Source organism: Aplidium turbinatum, chromosome 5 (assembly GCF_918807975.1).
Source record: "Aplidium turbinatum chromosome 5, kaAplTurb1.1, whole genome shotgun sequence".
NCBI lineage: Eukaryota > Metazoa > Chordata > Ascidiacea > Aplousobranchia > Polyclinidae > Aplidium > Aplidium turbinatum.
In genome coordinates, this window is record NC_137476.1 from 8,948,963 (window position 1) to 8,966,840 (window position 17,878).

Genomic DNA, 17,878 nt, shown 5'->3' on the forward strand with positions numbered 1-17,878 from the left:
ACATTCTAAAACTATTGAAAATTCGATGTACCTAGAACGACCACACCGGTCAATGGACCGGTAGATGAGGATATTGTTGTTTGTAGATGTTTCCCAAATAAATTGTTTTGTCGAAATGATAAACCAAGCTTATGCCAGAAAGTTTGTCAAATAAGTTTGATTATTTGATATCTACAAGAATAATTTTATTCAATAATTTTTATAGTTCCTACCTAACTCGAGGATTAACCGTAATATCAGCCGAATGTACGCTCATTGTCAGAAAACAACGAAAAAAAACAAATGCCCTACCGGTCAATTGATCGGTATAGTAGTTGTAGGGTTAACTTTAACTTCTTTATGTTTCCAATCGTGAAAAATTAGTCGACAAAACAAGTACAGTATATAATGTTGTATTCTAGTAGTTAATATGCAAGACTATCAAACAAATAATACATTTTTGAGTGCATCAGTATTTGAGATTAACTGGCATCATGCTCCTTTTTCATCATGTGGGTGAAGGTAAGTTCTCAATTACAGTTTGCCTCAATAAAGTTTCTGGGAATAATTGTAAACGAACATTTGTCATGGAAATCTCATATGGAAATCTTGCTTCAAAAAATAAGATCAACAGTTTGCGTGACAAAAAAATTAAGCCTTTCCTAAACAAACAAGCACTTTTATCCATTTACCATTCTCTAGTTGAGAGTCAAATATTGTATTGTATCTCAACATGGTGTCATGAAAACAAAACTACATTGCAAAATCTGCAAGGTACATGCAATAACTTTCTTCGTACTGTATTTGACATTGACCGCAGAGAAAGCATAAAAGGTGTAATGGAACTCAATAATTTAAAATCAATAATTTAAAATCAATGCAAAATACAGAGATTGCAACTTTCATGTTTAAATATTCAAAAAAGCTACTTCCCACAACATTCAATGATATAATTATGTGTAAACAATCAAGTAGCCTAACAACAAGAAGTAACTCTCCTTATATTCCTATATATTGCAGAATTAACACTTGCAAACAATCAATACGGTACATGGGGCCAACAGTTTGGAACAAGCTTCCAACCACTACAAGAAATGAATGTAAAACAGTAACAGGCTTTAAATCAAAAACAAACAACTTAAATTTTCCTTGAAATAATCCTATCTAAGTATTACATACACCCTGGACCAAACATACTAATATTTTCTTGCCCATCAATGATAGGCCAAGGTGTGTAGATTTATAAGCAAAATAGTAAGATTGTAAATCCTCCTACTGGCTTTCTGGTTCTTGTGTTTTTTGTCCACAGAATTTTTACAGATTCTGCAGAAGTTTTTCCATCCTCTTTGACCAATCGCCATCTTTCGGTGAAGCGGTGGCCATGTGCTCCAACCAGTTGTTTTATATCAATATCTTGGACTGGATCGTCATGCTATTGTCTGTTTGTTTATCCATTTTCTAACGTAATATGCCGAATTGGATTTTTTTTACTTCTATTATCGTTTAACATGTAAAATATGCGGTAACCCAAATTTCTCATATTACTGTGGCATGCCACTACTACATCCCACCTAGAAATGCCTGTCATTTTTGCACTAATTCAACGTTTGCTAACGTTGGATCGGTGTAGATGTGACAAGTTTAGCTGACTGGGGTCTAAACTTATCGGTTTATCAACGCAATTTTATATCAAATGATATCTTCAAGACATAAGTACTTTCTTGGGTATAATTGGATTTCCGCAAGATGATGATGTTGTTTTTGCTAGTTTGTTTTAGTCATTGTTTTCATGTCGTCAAGTTATAACCTATCTATTTTGTGAGTCGTACTGCGTTGCGCTTGAAATGGCTTTGCCCGTGGTAGGATTTCTTTGTGAGGTTTTTCTTTGCCTGCCTTGCTCTTCTTTGCTATGAGCTAAACGCATCAAGACGTGTTCCCCTCACGACCATCAGCACTCTTGATAACGCACCATGGCCGATCTTCATAGCAACTGTCCATACAAATCTTAAATATATCAGCTAAAGCTGAGTGGGCTAATAAAGCTATAGCCTAAATATATGTTGTTTATTTGTTTTTTTGGTTTGTAACATTTTATTTTTTTATTTTTCCTTTATATTATAAATTTTTTTGAAAGTGTTGCGACCGTTCAAAATTTCTTTTAACTCAATAACTTACTTCGGTCACAAGCACGTTTTAACGTTCGCGTTTTGTCGCTTATACCTTTTTCTCGACCTTTGCTATGTTGACGTGTATTGTTTTTGATATGATGGTCAGAAATAAAAACAACTGAACTGAACAGCTTCTTCTTTCGTATGAGAGGTTGGTTTTTGGACTACGTTTTATTAGGGAGAAATGTCCGGGGATTCTTCGAGCAGTAACTTGATTGTAGAGTCCTCCAGCCTTGACAGACCGACTGCCCTTGGTGGAGTAAATGTCGGGCAGTGGTAGAGAATGTGGTCTGCTGTCTGTTCCTTTGCACCACAATTGCATGCCACAGTTACACCTCATTGTTTGTGAACAATTATTCCTACTTCTTTAAAAGTCGAGTCGTGAACTACAACTTTGCCATAGGCCCATGTCGCTTATGGTGTTATCCAGCGTAGTCTTGCGTTCTCCTGATGAAAATGAATCGTCTTCTTTCGTACGAGACAGGATTGTCTAAACTTCAGGGCAGGTTATGGAAAACCAGATCAGAGGAGCTTTCATTTGGTGTTTGTAGATGACACAATCAAGAGTGACATAGTAGGCAGTTTTGGCAGATGAAAGAGCCGAACACATTGATGCATGTTAGAATTGAAGAGGCTAGTAAACTTGAAGAATAAGATGATAAAGATTTTAAGGAGGATGTTAGGACGTCATCCTGGTTAGGCTTCTTCTATTTCTTTCCCGAGGATTCATCCTTTTACCATCCCAAAGATGCCTTGATGTGTCTCTATTTGTTGCCTAGCAAGCGTCAAAATTGTGAACACTTGCAGGTATTATTGGAACAATGAAGATTAAAATCTTTGGTTGTTAAATAATCGTTGCTAATTTGTTATAATCAAAATCTCTTTCTTTCTCTCCTAGGGGAGTTCTGTTACTCTAAGGCAAAGGTTTTCTTTGGAATAAATGCGTACTGGTGTATTTTTATGGCAAATACGTACAAGTGAATAATAATTTTAATTATTTAACTTAACATGGGTTCACCCTCAAAACTAAAAATCAACTGAAACTTGTTAGTTTATAATAAAATTAAAGGAGGAACCAATGTTATTAATTACAAGGCAAAGAGATAATCGTTCAATATGGACGGAAAGGTGAAAGGTATTTTCCTAAAGCACCTCGAAATTTAATGGGGTCAGTGTTGTTGTTTAGCATAGGCAAAAGATCAAAGACCAAAGGTGGCCTAATTTCCTTTAGAAACCACCTCAAAATTTAATCATGGTTTGTGTTGTTATTCAGTAAAGGCAAGAAGACCAAAGACCAAAGGTGGCCTAATTTCCTTTAGAAACCACCTCAAAATTTAATCATGGTTTGTGTTGTTATTCAGTAAAGGCAAGAAGACCAAAGACCAAAGGTGACCTCATATTCCTTCGAAAGCACCTCAAAATTTAAGTATGGTCTGTTATTTTGAAGCTTATTTGTTGCTGTAAACTACATCACAAAACTTATTGGATGATGAGATCTTTGCTGGTACATTTCAGTACATTACATTGAGTAATAAAAAACGGCCACATTTATACAGGTCAAGAAAAGCGATCTGTATAATCAGACGCAGAGCAGGACGATTGCAAAACATGGAACAGTATGAAAGTAGTAGCAAACCCAAGGAGGCACTTGGCCATAAACTCCTCCACAAAACCAAAGAAATGTATTCTAACATTGAACAAACGTGTTTTCAGCAGTGGATAATAATTTTACGCAACCCAAACCTTATCGATATAACTGTGTACATTTTGTAAACACAAGAAATTAACCCAGCGTAATTTTCATCAAATGTGGTTTTGAAAGCACCCACTTTGAAAGAAAGGTAATTTCGACATTGATTTTTCATTTTATCCAAAAAGTTACGTTGACGTCTTTCTGTTTACATTTTGTGAACTGTATCTTTTTATGGGTAGTTTCCTGGTTTCCACAACCGAATTGTAATTATCTGATGCAATAAAAATTGATTGAGGCTGTTCACCAGGCATTTAGTTAAATAACATGATAACGTTCTTCTGGTGCAAACTAAGCTATTATTATAAATACACTGATAATTAACATAAAAGTGAGAGAGGAAGAAAAAGAAAGACCTTATGAGGTCACCAAGTCAGCTTCCACCCCTGCGGCAGTATTTTACAGAAAATATTACCAATGAAAATTATACTGAAAACACTTAGAGAAAATAATGAAACGTTGAATAAGGTTACAATCGCAGTGAGTTAGTTAGGCAAAACCCTACAAGTACATACAAGCCAAAACATTACAAAATTGTATATGAACATAACATAACAACAAAAACACTGAAATCAAACAAACACAAATTAAATCCCAGAAGCTGTCAGACATGTCAGATCAACACTGTCAGATCAATTCCACAGCAAACTGCACAATGGAGTTGCCTTTAGCAAGAGTAACAACCAACCAAGTACATTTGATATTGCTTTTTAAATCTAGATTGGATGTGTTGGAATTAATGAATTTTATAATAGGTCTCAGATTCCGGAGTGACATGGCCGATGAACTTTGATCTAGGATCTTGCAACATACATATATATGTTCTAATTCTTTGACCAGTGATTTTGAAAACTTGCTGCCTTTTTTACATTTGTAAGTGTTTCATCAATGCGCCCATTAAAATAAATGGCAAATGGGGAATCAAAATCTGCATTACTGAAACTTTGTGCTTCTTTTCGGACCTATCTTTCTCGACGAATTTTATGTCGATCTATAACAGAGCTGTCATCATTTTTACTTATCACCCCAATATCCAGCTACAATGAGCTTGCAATAAAGGCTGCTGTTCTATCAGACACACCTGCTCTGTCGCATACTTGAGCTACAGATGAGAGACTCCGACTTCTCCTTTGATTGCTTTTACCGAAAATATTCTTAGAGTCAGCAAGCTCTTCTTCGCAAGTTAATGCATCACTATCTTCACATGTTACCGATGTGTCTGTGTCACATTCAGACGATGATGAAGCCAGTTCAATCCTGCGTTCAACGTATTGATTTGGCTGTGCTGCTTGGCACTGTTTCAGTTTGTTTTTCCGCTGATTCATTTTTCTAACTCTGATCGTTTCAATACCAAAAATAATCATTTTTCTATTTGTGCGCTGGTCAATCAAGACGTCCTGCTCCTTGCAGGGCACTTTTTTAGAAGCAGAACAAGTGCAAGATGTAAAATCTAAACTTTTACAAGGTGCAATATCAAATAGTTTCTTTCCTTGATTTTGAATATTTTGTAGTTTGTCTTGGTACAAAGGAGTGTCTGCTCTGAATGAATAATTTTTCAAAATTTTCAACAAAATGGAAATTTTCAGAAGCTGTGAGGAAGCTGGAGGAATAGTTCAAATGACTCCAATTTTTTTTCTTAGGTTAATTAGATACATCTAAACAATATTGTTTCTACCCAAACTAAAAATATTTTTGCCAAATATTTTTTTAGTTTTTTGGAAAAATTGCGTTTTTTATCCCATTTTTCGATTTTTGAGCCGCATGAGGAGGCTGAAGACATTTTTTTACGAATCTCAAATTTTGTCATGAGTGTTTTCTCACTCATTGTCACCATTTCCCCACTACCCCAAGAGAATTAAAAACAAAGCTCAAAAACGAGCCACCCTACTCTACAAGTCAACCCGGCTCTGTTTGTCAGTGGGTAGCAGATAATTTCGATTTTAACATTTTAACGATTTTAACTTCGATTGTAGAGTCTTCCAGTCTTGACAGACCGACTGCCCTTGGTGGAGTAAATGTCGGGCAGTGGTAGAGAATGTGGTCTGCTGTCTGTTCCTTTGCACCACAATTGCGTGCCACAGTTACACCTCATTGTTTGTGAACAATTATTCCTACTTCTTTAAAAGTCGAGTCATGAACTGCAACTTTGCCATAGGCCTATGTCGCTTATGGTGTTATCCAGCGTAGTCTTGCGTTCTCCTGATGGAAATGAATCGTCTTCTTTTGTACAAGACAGGATTGTCTAAACTTCAGGGCAGGTTATGGAAAACCAGACCAGAGGAGCTTTCATTTGGTGTTTGTAGATGACACAATCAAGAGTGACATAGTAGGCAGTTTTGGCAGATGAAAGAGCCGAACACATTGATGCATGTTAGAATTGATGAGGCTAGTAAACTTGAAGAATAAGATGATAAAGATTTTAAGGAGGATGTTAGGACGTCATCCTGGTTAGGCTTCTTTTATTTCTTTTCCGAGGATTCATCCTTTTACCATCCCAAAGACGCCTTGATGTGTCTCTATTTGTTGCCTAGCAAGCGTCAAAACTGTGAGCACTTGCAGGTATTATTGGAACCATGAAGATTAAAATCTTTGGTTGTTAAATAATCGTTGCTAATTTGTTATAATCAAAATCTCTTTCTTTCTCTCCTAGGGGAGTTCTGTTACTCTAAGGGAAAGGTTTTCTTTGGAATAAATACGTACTGGTGTATTTTTATGGCAAATACGTACAAGTAAATAATAATTTTAATTATTTAACTTGACATGGGTTTACCCTCAAAACTAAAAATCAACTGAAACGTGTTAGTTTATAATAAAATTAAAGGAGGAACCAATGTTATTAATTACAAGGCAAAGAGATAATCGTTCAATATGGACGGAAAGGTGAAAGGTATTTTCCTAAAGCACCTCGAAATTTAATGGGGTCAGTGTTGTTGTTTAGCATAGGCAAAAGATCAAAGACCAAAGGTGGCCTAATTTCCTTTAGAAACCACTTCAAAATTTAATCATGGTTTGTGTTGTTATTCAGTATAGGCAAGAAGACCAAAGACCTCATTTTCCTTCGAAACCTCAAAATTTAAGTGTGGTCTGTTATTTTGAAGCTTATTTGTTTCTGTAAACTACATCATAAAACTTATTGGATGATGAGATCTTTGCTGGTACATTTCAGTACATTACATTGAGTAATAAAAAATGGCCACATTTATACAGGTCAAGAAAAGTGATCTGTATAATCAGATGCAGAGCAGGACGATTGCAAAACGTGGAACAGTATGAAAGTAGTAGCAAATCCAAGGAGGCACTTGGCCATATACTCCTCCACAAAACCAAAGAAATGTATTCTAACATTGAACAAACGTGTTTTCGGCAGTGGATTTAGTGGATAATAATTTTACGCATCCCAACCCTTATCGATATAACTGTGTACATTTTGTAAACACAAGAAGTTAACACAGCGTAATTTTCATCAAATGTGGTTTTGAAAGCACCCACTTTCAAAACAAGTGAATAAAACAAGTGAATTTTAAATATGATTGCCACAGATTGTATTGAAGTAAGCAAACTGGGAATAAACTGGAGCAAAGCGCTAAGCAGAGTAAATTTTCAATCGCCAACAAGGAATTTAGTATTCGATGTAGCAGAGATTTCTTGATGACTAGAGATCGACCGGTTGGTGATTATCACAATTCTTTCTAGTTCTTACATGCAAAGAGACTTTGGAAAGATTGGTGACGTAGTTTATTGGGATATCAAACATTAATAAACAGTCAGATAAATGGTCCTATAGTTACATTTAGTTATATAATATCTTCTAGTTTATATACGTTCAATAGTTATATATACGTTTTTCTTTTGTTGAGGGTGGCTGCTTGACTAGAAGACCTTCCAAGTCACTTCGCAGCCACCCGTTGCAGTATCCACACATTCTACGTGATCGTTTGTATTATTTGACTTTGCTTGATGAATGTGTGTATTTATACTCGCAACAAAATAAACGCCAATCAAACAATCAAACCATGGTGGTCAAACTGTCTGTGTGTCTAGGAATGATACAAGTTTAAGAAACCTAATAATATTGTAATACCGGTGTTTGCGGTGCAATGTTGGTTATGTTTTTTGTTTTTCTACTGATATCACAACGATAAGCCTCTTTTGTATTGTATTAGCTTTATTGCTTAACTTAAAACATTAGCCTGCCAATGGAGGACTTGAGTTCAAGAACTACTTTTAGATTTTAATTTTGTGCATGCATAAATTCTTGGTTTCAAAACTGTGTTAGATTTATTGTTATGAACCTATCATTCAGCTTAAATTTGCGTTCCTTCACGACAAAGTTATTAGGCTACACAAAACGACGTAGGCTGATTAGGAAGACGTCGGTGACACTTTAAAAATATCTAGCGACTACGTCTAACACACCTACGTGTCTCTACGCAAAAAATGCAAGGCGTAAAGAACTGCAGAGCAACAGCGCTTTAGAAAATAACTTGTTTCGATTTACATCAACATAAAGTAGGCTTCCTGGTGAAAGTCTACTCTACAGTCGAGGGAAGTGAGCTCAGGTATTCGGTTGTACTAAGAAGGTTTTACTCCCAGATAAACATTCAGTACCAACAAAGACAAGAAAACCATGGAAAAGACAAATGTTCCTTCAAAGAGTTTGTCAGCAACTCTCCTCTGTTTTGTCTTCATTGCGTTAACTCAACTTCAAGTCTCACATTCGCTCTCTTGTGTGCCTTGTGACAGATCCAATTGTCCACCTTTGCATTGTGTTGGCGGAACGCATCTAGATGTTTGTGGGTACGCATTCTTTTTTTTGTTATGTTTAAAGCGTTTGACGTTTTTTCTCCACATTCTAATTATAATAAGTCGGATTACGAAAGGGACCGATTTTATTTTCTGTCTTCAATCATACAATGGTTATTCAAAAACTTATCCTCGTGATTATTTTAATGAATTTTATCTAAAGAAGCACAATTTACATATAATAGCCGATTGTATTTTTCAGTTAAATAAAGATTTCATATAAACTGACAGACAATTTGTTTGGTTGTAGCTTACTACAATGCAAACCTACAAGACATCACAGAATTCAAAATTACTTTAATTTAACATAAGAAACAAGCGAATGATTCAAACATTTTCTACATCCACGAAGCTTCAAAATAAAACTTATATATTGTCTGTAATCTTATCCAATGGTGGGAAAAAGAACACAGAATAAAGTTTAAACCAACTGGTGCCCTTTCAAACGCTGAAGAGCTCTTAACATTGGACTATGCAGCCGACACCATGCATGTAATGGCATCTACCAATAATAAAGCTCCAAAGTTATGTCTAAAATCCATTTTGTTTTATTCATGTACTCACTTTCTCATGCACACTTGGGACTAGCTATAGCTTCTTGTGGTTACGATGAATTTTCAATAAACCGGTGAAATTTTTTTTTTAACTGGGTTTATTTCCTTCGTGGTTGTGTTTGACATGATTTTTGATTTTGAAAACTGTTCTGACAAAACTTGTTTTATTTACATTGTTTTAAAGTCAACTGATGATTAAACAATATGCTTTGAACACACGCTAAACTTCTTGTCACAAAACTAGTCTTATTTAAAATGGACTTAGAAAAGAAATAAAGTTTTATTTTTCTCTTTCTCAGGTGTTGCCAAACATGTTCGAAACAAACCAACGAAAAGTGTGGAGGACCATTTGAAATTTACGGGAAGTGCGACAAAGGCTTAACTTGTTTTACTGAACCTCAACATGAACACCAACGTTATTACTACGAAACTGGGACTTGTCTACGTAAGATACCTTTTAACAAATTGTAGGCCTACAACTCAAACAAACAACAAAGTTAAGCTTGGTATTTTATAAAACGTCATCAAAATATTATTTATTTAAGTCTGAAGAACACCTCTAAGTCTGAACAATTTACAGATGCAAGAACGGGAGTATTATAAGCTACTTTGTGAGGCTTTTGTGGTCAAAGATTTTCATGTGTTACATTTTTGTGTCGAGAGCAACATAGAACCAATGGGTAGGTGTTGCAGTAAAAAAGAGATGATGAAGTAATTTTGCGTCAAAATAAAACAAAATTTCCTTTAAAAAGCTTTGAAACTAAGCTGCAGCTTACTCCCTCAATCAGATGTCGATCATCCAAGCAAAACTTTCCCGAATAAAGTTAACGCGTTCTAGTGAACAGCAAAAATATAACTGACTGAGACTATTGTAGGTTCGCAATCAATAAAAAATAGTCATGTGAAGTTTGTAGATCGTTTAAACTTCGACTTTATTTGCAAGTCATTGGTTGTGTTTTGTTGAAACAACCCTACTGGGTCTCCAAACGACTACAAAGAGTAATAAAAGTATTATTTTTTATACCAAACTGCATTTTCATTTGTTTTAATTTTTTGTTTTAACAGACGATTCCTTAGCTGCATTGTCATAACATAGCTTATCCTAACTTCAATTTCGGCCGAAGAACCTAAAAAAATTCAGTTTAAAAAAACGGTTGCCTATGTCATAACTAGGGTGATTTTTTTGTAACTTAAAAAACTCAATAAGTTGATTTTAATTTTGCAAAAAAGTAACCAAAAAGTAACTTTATTCAACAAAAACAAGAATGCGAAAGAAATAGCAGCAATTCAACATAAAAAAGCATCTAAACAACATTCAACTTGTGCTCAAATTATAATTACACATTCAAATTACACATATGAAGGTGTTTTACATTCTCTGGCAGGAAGTTTCTGTGAATCAAACACTTTAGCTGTTACAGTGAAAACAAGTGGTTAAATACAGTTAACACAATTTGTTTCATCGAAAAAATTACTTTCGAGTTTTCGGGCATACACGCGATACGAACAAGCATGGGCTCATGCAAACCTAAAAGCAGATATATTAAAAGTCTTAGCATTACATAGAATGTAAATTTATCTCTCCAATAGCAATGAAAGATTAATTAATGGAGGAATTAGGCAAAAGTATGCAAAATAAAGTGACCTAACAAATGAAAAGTAACCTAAAAACACAAAAAGTGACTTTTGGTAACTTTATAACTTCTTAAATATTGACCTCACTACCATGAAATTTTGGTTCTATATTTCTTTTGTTAAATGGTGCAACCAAATAAAAGTAACTTTAGTGACAGAAATCGCCCTAGTCAAAACAAACAATAAAACGACTGAATGTTGACCTCATTTGGTGCACGTCTTATAGTTACCCGAGTATTTTGGTTCCTAGTTTCGTGGTTGCATTTATTTTGTTGGTTTTATTTTTAGTTTTCTTATTTTCTATGTTTTCGTCTGGGGTTAAATTAATAAATTCCTAAAAACTTTTTTAAATCATTGATTTGTATCAATGTAATTCAAGCAACGTTCGATGAAGTAAATTTCTTCTTTTTCTTTTCATCAGAATCGTATGGAATATACAGTACGTGAGCCATTGCTTGACTGTAATTCTCGATGAATAGTATAATCAATATAGCTTACTAACTGATTATAATTTAAAATTTGGCATGGCAACTTTGCGATTAAAAACATTTCGTGTTCGTGATTCAATCAATTAAGGTCAAAACTGATTTTATTTCGTCTCGAGCCAAAATACGAACACGGCTTAAATTTCGAAAAGATTTTACTTCAATGCTCAACGTCTCTATCCACGTGACACTTTCAGCAGAGCAATGCTGTAAACTGTCCTTGCATCTCACGGTGGCTTGTTGTGTGAGTGTGGAAACAATTGAACATAGCCTACAAGCAAACCATTTGCAAAATGTCAGTCATAAAAGTTGCTGTTTTCAATTTTTGATTCAGTGTCATGATATTGAACAAATAATGCAAATTGTTACTGCCCCAATGCAATCATCTTCACATTCCAACCCAATTTTTCATGTTTGCATTTTAGAAATCTTAATTTGTTGCAACTGCAATTCTCTGAGATTTTCTAGAAAGTTGCTGAAGCTACAGTTTCTTATACCAACAGTTTACTTCCTTTTTTGATTTCCTTGTGGGTGCATACTGCATATGCGCATTCACAGGTCGTGCTGACACAGGTGATTTATTTTGATAGCTATCAAACATTGAGCTTATGAAAACATAAGGAAGTAGCCTACTTTCGACTCACAATATAAGAAAGTTTCAAATAGCGTGGGACAGTTAAAATATGAAAAATTTCACAAAAATAACTTTACAGAAACTTCACACTGCTTTATGTAGTCAATTTTTTCGACAGTTAGAAAAACTTCCTACAAAATTTTCTAGATGTACTTTTTAAACTTTCTTACAAGTATTATAGCCTAATTTTTTCATTGCATTTTTTTGCTGTTATATTTCTGACTACTAATAGCGATTTCTATATTATATTTCTATTTCTAAATTACTATAGCGAAATCGATTCTTAATAAATTACACTAAGAGGTTAAATTGCTGTGTAAATGCCAGCATTTGGTGAATGCAAAATAACGTACCATATTTCTGATTAATTGTTCCAGAATTAAAAAGAATAGCTTAGTGATTGCGATAAAATGCGCCTAAAAGCTATCGCTGGACAAAATGCTTTATCTGAAAAATTGCAGATAAATTTTTTCGACGTTTGAGCCTTCTGTACCGTATAAAGGTAAAGGTGAGTCCCATACTTGAATCCAAGCGTTGGTGGATGAGAAGACAAGGTTCTCATTATACTAAGCCTTCGGCACTGTCGAGGTGGCCAGTTCCTTTCTCGCAGCCGCCTTTACTTCAGCAACTACCCCCACCCAATTTATTACACTCTGGGTAGAAGTGAGCGGTGTTTGTCAACAACCAGCAAATGCCGGTATTCGAACCAGGATTACATACAGTACATGATTAGAAAACGAACGCCTTACCCGCTGCGCCAGCCGATTTACTTTTATATTTGGTTATATTTGTGCTATTGATGTTTCCTGATTATAGACAAAGAGGCTGGTCTTCAGTCTTCTTTTGATCCTCTATCTTTTCCTCCCCTCACAGGCTACACTTGAGGGAAGGGAAATAAGCCATTATACTACACTTTGCATGATGTGATTTATTTTTTTTTCTGACAAGGGTACAGTCTGCGCAAAAAAGTGTTCGGTTAAACTAGAGGCTGTGCAAGTTGTAAGACACCGATTGCTGAACTCAGTTTTACCGATGCATACTTTAAATTATTTAATGTTCCATCTTTTCTTATTGCTGACACCAAATTCATGTGTTTACTTTGCGCCCCCTACATTTTTGCGCCAGTAATGAAAAATTAAGTTGACATGAAATTGTTTGCATTAAGGACGTAGCCTACTCCCTGCCCAGTCGTCATCACTTTGGAATATAAGCTACTTTAGCGGTATTTATAACGTAGGCATAAGTAGTTGAGCATATTGGAATGTAGAATAGTAGAGTTCTTGCTTTTTATAATACGGATATTCTTGTTGTAGGAACATCTTCATCCAACTTCACACTTCTTACTTCACACTTTTTACTCCTTCACTTCACACTCCTTCACACTTCTTAAAATCATGTCAAACATTCAAAAGTTGATTTTCACTTGTGAGAGTTGTGAGTTATCAGTAAGATATTGGATGAAAGTGTTCGCAGTTAAAATAAAGAGTTCCACCATCAGAATCATGGCTTAACTGGTCAAAAATGTGTGATTTTAGCAAAAATAGAAATGTTCAGGCCTCTGGTGGCAGGGTATTCCATCATCTGAAAGAAAAATAATTGCCATTTATGGATTTCTCATGGTCAAAACCATGGAAAACAATGCGAGAAGCTAAAAAACGTTGAAGTTTTTTTTTAAACTTTGACCAGGTTTATTCAAACACGTCATATGTGAGCAATCCAAAAGGACCATACGATGTTCGAGTGGCCAAGTGATTCAAGTGATCAATGCTTTTTATGGGCGCAAAGATAGAAGCACGTAAGAATGACAAGTAGTTGTTAGATGAATAGCGAAAGTAAGCAGTTGCTAATTGTATTGCCAACACTTTTGAATATGACTATCATGCACAGTAGCCTACAAAGAATGAAATATAAATCATAATTTGTCCCGTTAGCTCATTGGTTAAGCGCTCGACTCAAGACCAAGCGGTGCTGGTTCGGTTCTCTGGGTGTACACTCAACAACTCATATCAGGACTGCCCTCCATTCAGCGGCACCTAGTAGATGGAATAACTTCTTGGTAACACATCAACAATCGGAAACTTCACTTTGCCAATCTCGGTGACCGCCCTGCGTCAATGGTTTGAAGTTTCTACAAATAGGCGAAACTGCCAGGAATGGCCCAGGATAAAGATTCAAAACCAATCAACCATAAGACTGTGCAGTCAACCTTGAAGTTTTCAACCAACTCACGATAAATGAAAACTTACAACAGCAATCGTAGGAAAATTTGATAATTGTTTGTTTAGATGCTCTCTAGAAAGAAACAATAACTGCATATAAATCATTCTATTTGAATAAGAATGTTTTAAACATTCTTTCAAGGATAAAACATAGGCTACTTTTAAAGTTTTTTGAAGAGTAGTGATTTTACTTTATTTTATACATTTTAACTAGTTTACCTTCAAAGTGAACTGCTTTAGTAGAAATCAAAAAAGCTGAATACGATCAGATATATTTTATATTTTACAGGTGTCCTAATCTTCCTATCAGAACAACAACGTGCCCGACTGCCGATTCTTCAACAAGAATCAGAAATACCTGTGATGGTCAAAACTTTTGTGTTGTTAATGCCAACAACTTTGTATTTGGTGATCCTTGTTATGGTACTACAAAATATGTAGAGATTGACTACATCTGCAACAAGCCAATCAAGCCAATCAAAGCAATTATCTGTGAATCGGATTGGCAAAGAATTGCTTGTCCGCCTGGTCAAGCCATTCATGTGGAATCGGGCTTCTACGGTCGGGATGACTTAACCACGTGAGTTTCTGCATTGGTTAGTGCAAGAAATTGGATTCAACCCCCACTTAAGATGGGTAGTGCACGAGCAAGAAACTTTTCATAAAGTAACATTGCATTGAGGTTAATTAAATTATTATGTTTGTTCACATATTACTACCAAGCAGGTAGGTGTTTGGAAATCAATGCTATAATGAAATTGTGTATTTTTTCTGAAAAAAAAGCAACGTAAAAGTGAAAAGTGGATTTGTATATTTTCGAGATGTCCCAGCCATCCCTTCCACTAACACATTTTGTGTAAAGGGCATTGTTATTTTAAAGGTTACAATCTCACTACTTTTAAACTTGTTTAAACAGTATTTTTGGTGGCAAAGAACCTGTATGCACACTGCACAGTCAGTAGAGAATACAGACAAAATGGGCGTCATAGTTTCAATGAAACACAAATTCTACAGTATGCAGGATAATGTAAAATTTGTGATGAAAAAATTTAAAATATTAGTTGGGTCTTGTACAAACAAGCCGTGTATATCTTGTTTCATAGGCTACTGGAAAATAGACTGAATAATTTAGGCTATATAGTATATCTTTCTTACAATATTGTATAGCCAAAGACTGCACATGTGTTTATAAGCCACGGAAGAAGTAGGCCTATATGTTTTTCAGATGTCTCAGTCCTACCATTCTGACAAAGCAATGCAAAGCTGTTGGATCTTTACACAAACTCGAAGAAATGTGCAACAGACGCAATTCATGTTCAATCGATGCAAGTAACAGCGTGTTCAAAGAGCCGTGCTATGGTACTACGAAGTATGTGCAGATGATGTACCGCTGCGTGAAACGTAAGTATTAAGTTCTTTCTCTTACGAGCAATTAGTTATTATTGTTCGTGTCATAGGCTAATGGTTAAGTAGCGATAACGGTTTAATTTCTATGATTTGAAAAAGGTCTAAACTTAAGCATAAACTGCGCCAACTACAGACAAATCGTTTATGGTTGATACGGTATGATTCCTAAAAGCAGCGGTTTAAGCCTCTTACATATTGTATAATTATTTTGCAGCTTATGTAACCTTAATCCTACCAAGCGGGGTCCAATCAGACCTTAACAATATTAAAGATAGAACATTTTTTTCAAAATATTTGATATTTGAAAATGTAGTCTATCGTTTTTAATGCACAGTAAGTAATTTCAATTCATCAGAAGATACGTTCAAAAAGATTTGCTTTTCTAATCGAAGGATTTGCGTCCACCAGTTTTTGCAAGAATTGCAGAAATTCAATAATTATTTTGTAAACTTGCCACTTATCACGATACGCCGGGAGTGTGGTTGATTTGCTTTCCGAAGCTCTCTATCAGAGACTGCTACAAACATGCACTGTAGGCTACTAAAATACCAATTTTATTGTAAAACCAGAATTAGAATTATTTATAGCAATCTTTTTATAGATTAATGCAACAAGACTGGAGAGTATGGAGTATAGCAGCTGATTCAAAAAGAATATTGTTGCATTTCAAAGTGAACGATTATTATTTTTGTCAAAAGTTTTAATTTCAATGGTCGCACTGTAAATGAAAACTCGAGTTAAAAAATGTTTTAGTCATAAAAAGCGTTTTTGAGAAAAGTAGGTAAAGTTTTGCATAACTGCAGCTAAGAAAGTGTTGAATGATGTTGTACATAGGTTGGCTTGAGAAAATTGAAGAAAAATAATGTTTGCAAGAGAATACGCTTTGATCATTATTCTCCACAACTTTAACACTAAGTTAAAATGTTAAAATTGCATTTAAGTAGATCTCTTAAACTCAGCCACGTCTTCAAATGAACGACATAAATAAGTTCTATTTTTTGCGTGGTAGAAGACATGGTTAACAATGAGTCTAAAGCCGGGATGGACTTGTTGCTTTCTTGTTTAACGTATAAAATAAGGATCGGTTATCTTTTCAAGTACTAAAGCAGTCTTTTAAAAATGCAAAGAATATGGTTAAAAAACAAACTTATCTTTTATTTGAATGCAGAATTAATTTGATGTTGCGTACAATATACAGTTTAATCCCACATACAGAAATTTATTGTTTTTGCTTTGACGTCAAAGAATATGTTGTGTTGCATATATCTGATTACTATAATAGCCAAATTATAACTTTAAAATGTAATGAAAATGGTAGCTGCTTTCCCGCAAAGCAGCAAAATCATGCACGGAGAAGTTGTGTAATTGCTGTGAGTCAGTCAGTTACTTGTCCGGCAGCCACTCAGCCGCAGAAAGATCGCTGTTTCTTTCTCTACATACCTTGAAACTATCTTATTGTCGACATAGATATTTTTTTTAATAATTTTTTTTTTAACCTAAATGTTTCTGTAGGTGTTGCTACCGTGCCCAAATTTTTAACTATTTTTTGTTTATTTGGTTTTCAAGCACCTCTTAACGTTTGCATTTTGTTGCTCGAATTTTTTCTAAGCCTTTTCTATGTTGCCATGTATTGATCTGTCGCAACACAAGTATGTATCGTAAAGTTCATTAGTTTTTCTTGATCTCATGCTACCTACCCTGTGTATGATTCATTTATATTAACTCTGATATTTCTCAAAAACCGAACAAGTTATGCAGTGTCTTGTGCTCTAAACTAAAAACAAAATGCAAAAAAAGTGGCCACACTGGACCAAATTTGAAAAATCGAGTCGAATGGCCAACTTATTGGCAGAATATTAAGCCAAATCTGACAGCTCCGCTGGTCATTATTTTAGCTATTATGATGATTTTGCTAAATTTTCGGTTTTATGCAAAAACTTGCCTTCATTAGTTGAAACTTAATCATCTGAAAAAACTAAAAAGGTGAGTGACTCAACGCCTATCCCCCCTGCGTACGCTAATGAAAATACTGTATCTCAATTACAAAACGCAGTAGCCTGCATTTTAAATAAATCAACTTTGCAGTCACCACAACAAACAATTATCAAAATTGTGAAGGAGCATTCTTCTTGGCTATGAGCACAAGGCTGAGGACTCAATAGTAGGCTTTTGCGAGCAATTGCGATTTTAGCAAATTGCCTGATTTCACACCCGACACAAGCTCTGAGGGAAGGATGAAAGCAA

At 35.0% G+C, this 17,878-nt stretch overlaps 1 protein-coding gene across 1 annotated transcript; it reads left to right on the forward strand.

The window, feature by feature from the left end:
- Window positions 1-8,400: 8,400 nt before the first annotated feature.
- Window positions 8,401-17,614, forward strand: LOC145770561 (L-rhamnose-binding lectin CSL3-like). Its single transcript, XM_082582245.1, has 6 exons — window positions 8,401-8,694; window positions 9,554-9,699; window positions 13,695-13,803; window positions 14,517-14,807; window positions 15,453-15,628; window positions 16,236-17,614. Exons 1-6 carry the CDS (start codon window positions 8,525-8,527, stop codon window positions 16,238-16,240), a joined length of 897 nt encoding a protein of 298 aa, XP_082438371.1. The 5' UTR covers window positions 8,401-8,524; the 3' UTR covers window positions 16,241-17,614.
- Window positions 17,615-17,878: the final 264 nt, after the last annotated feature.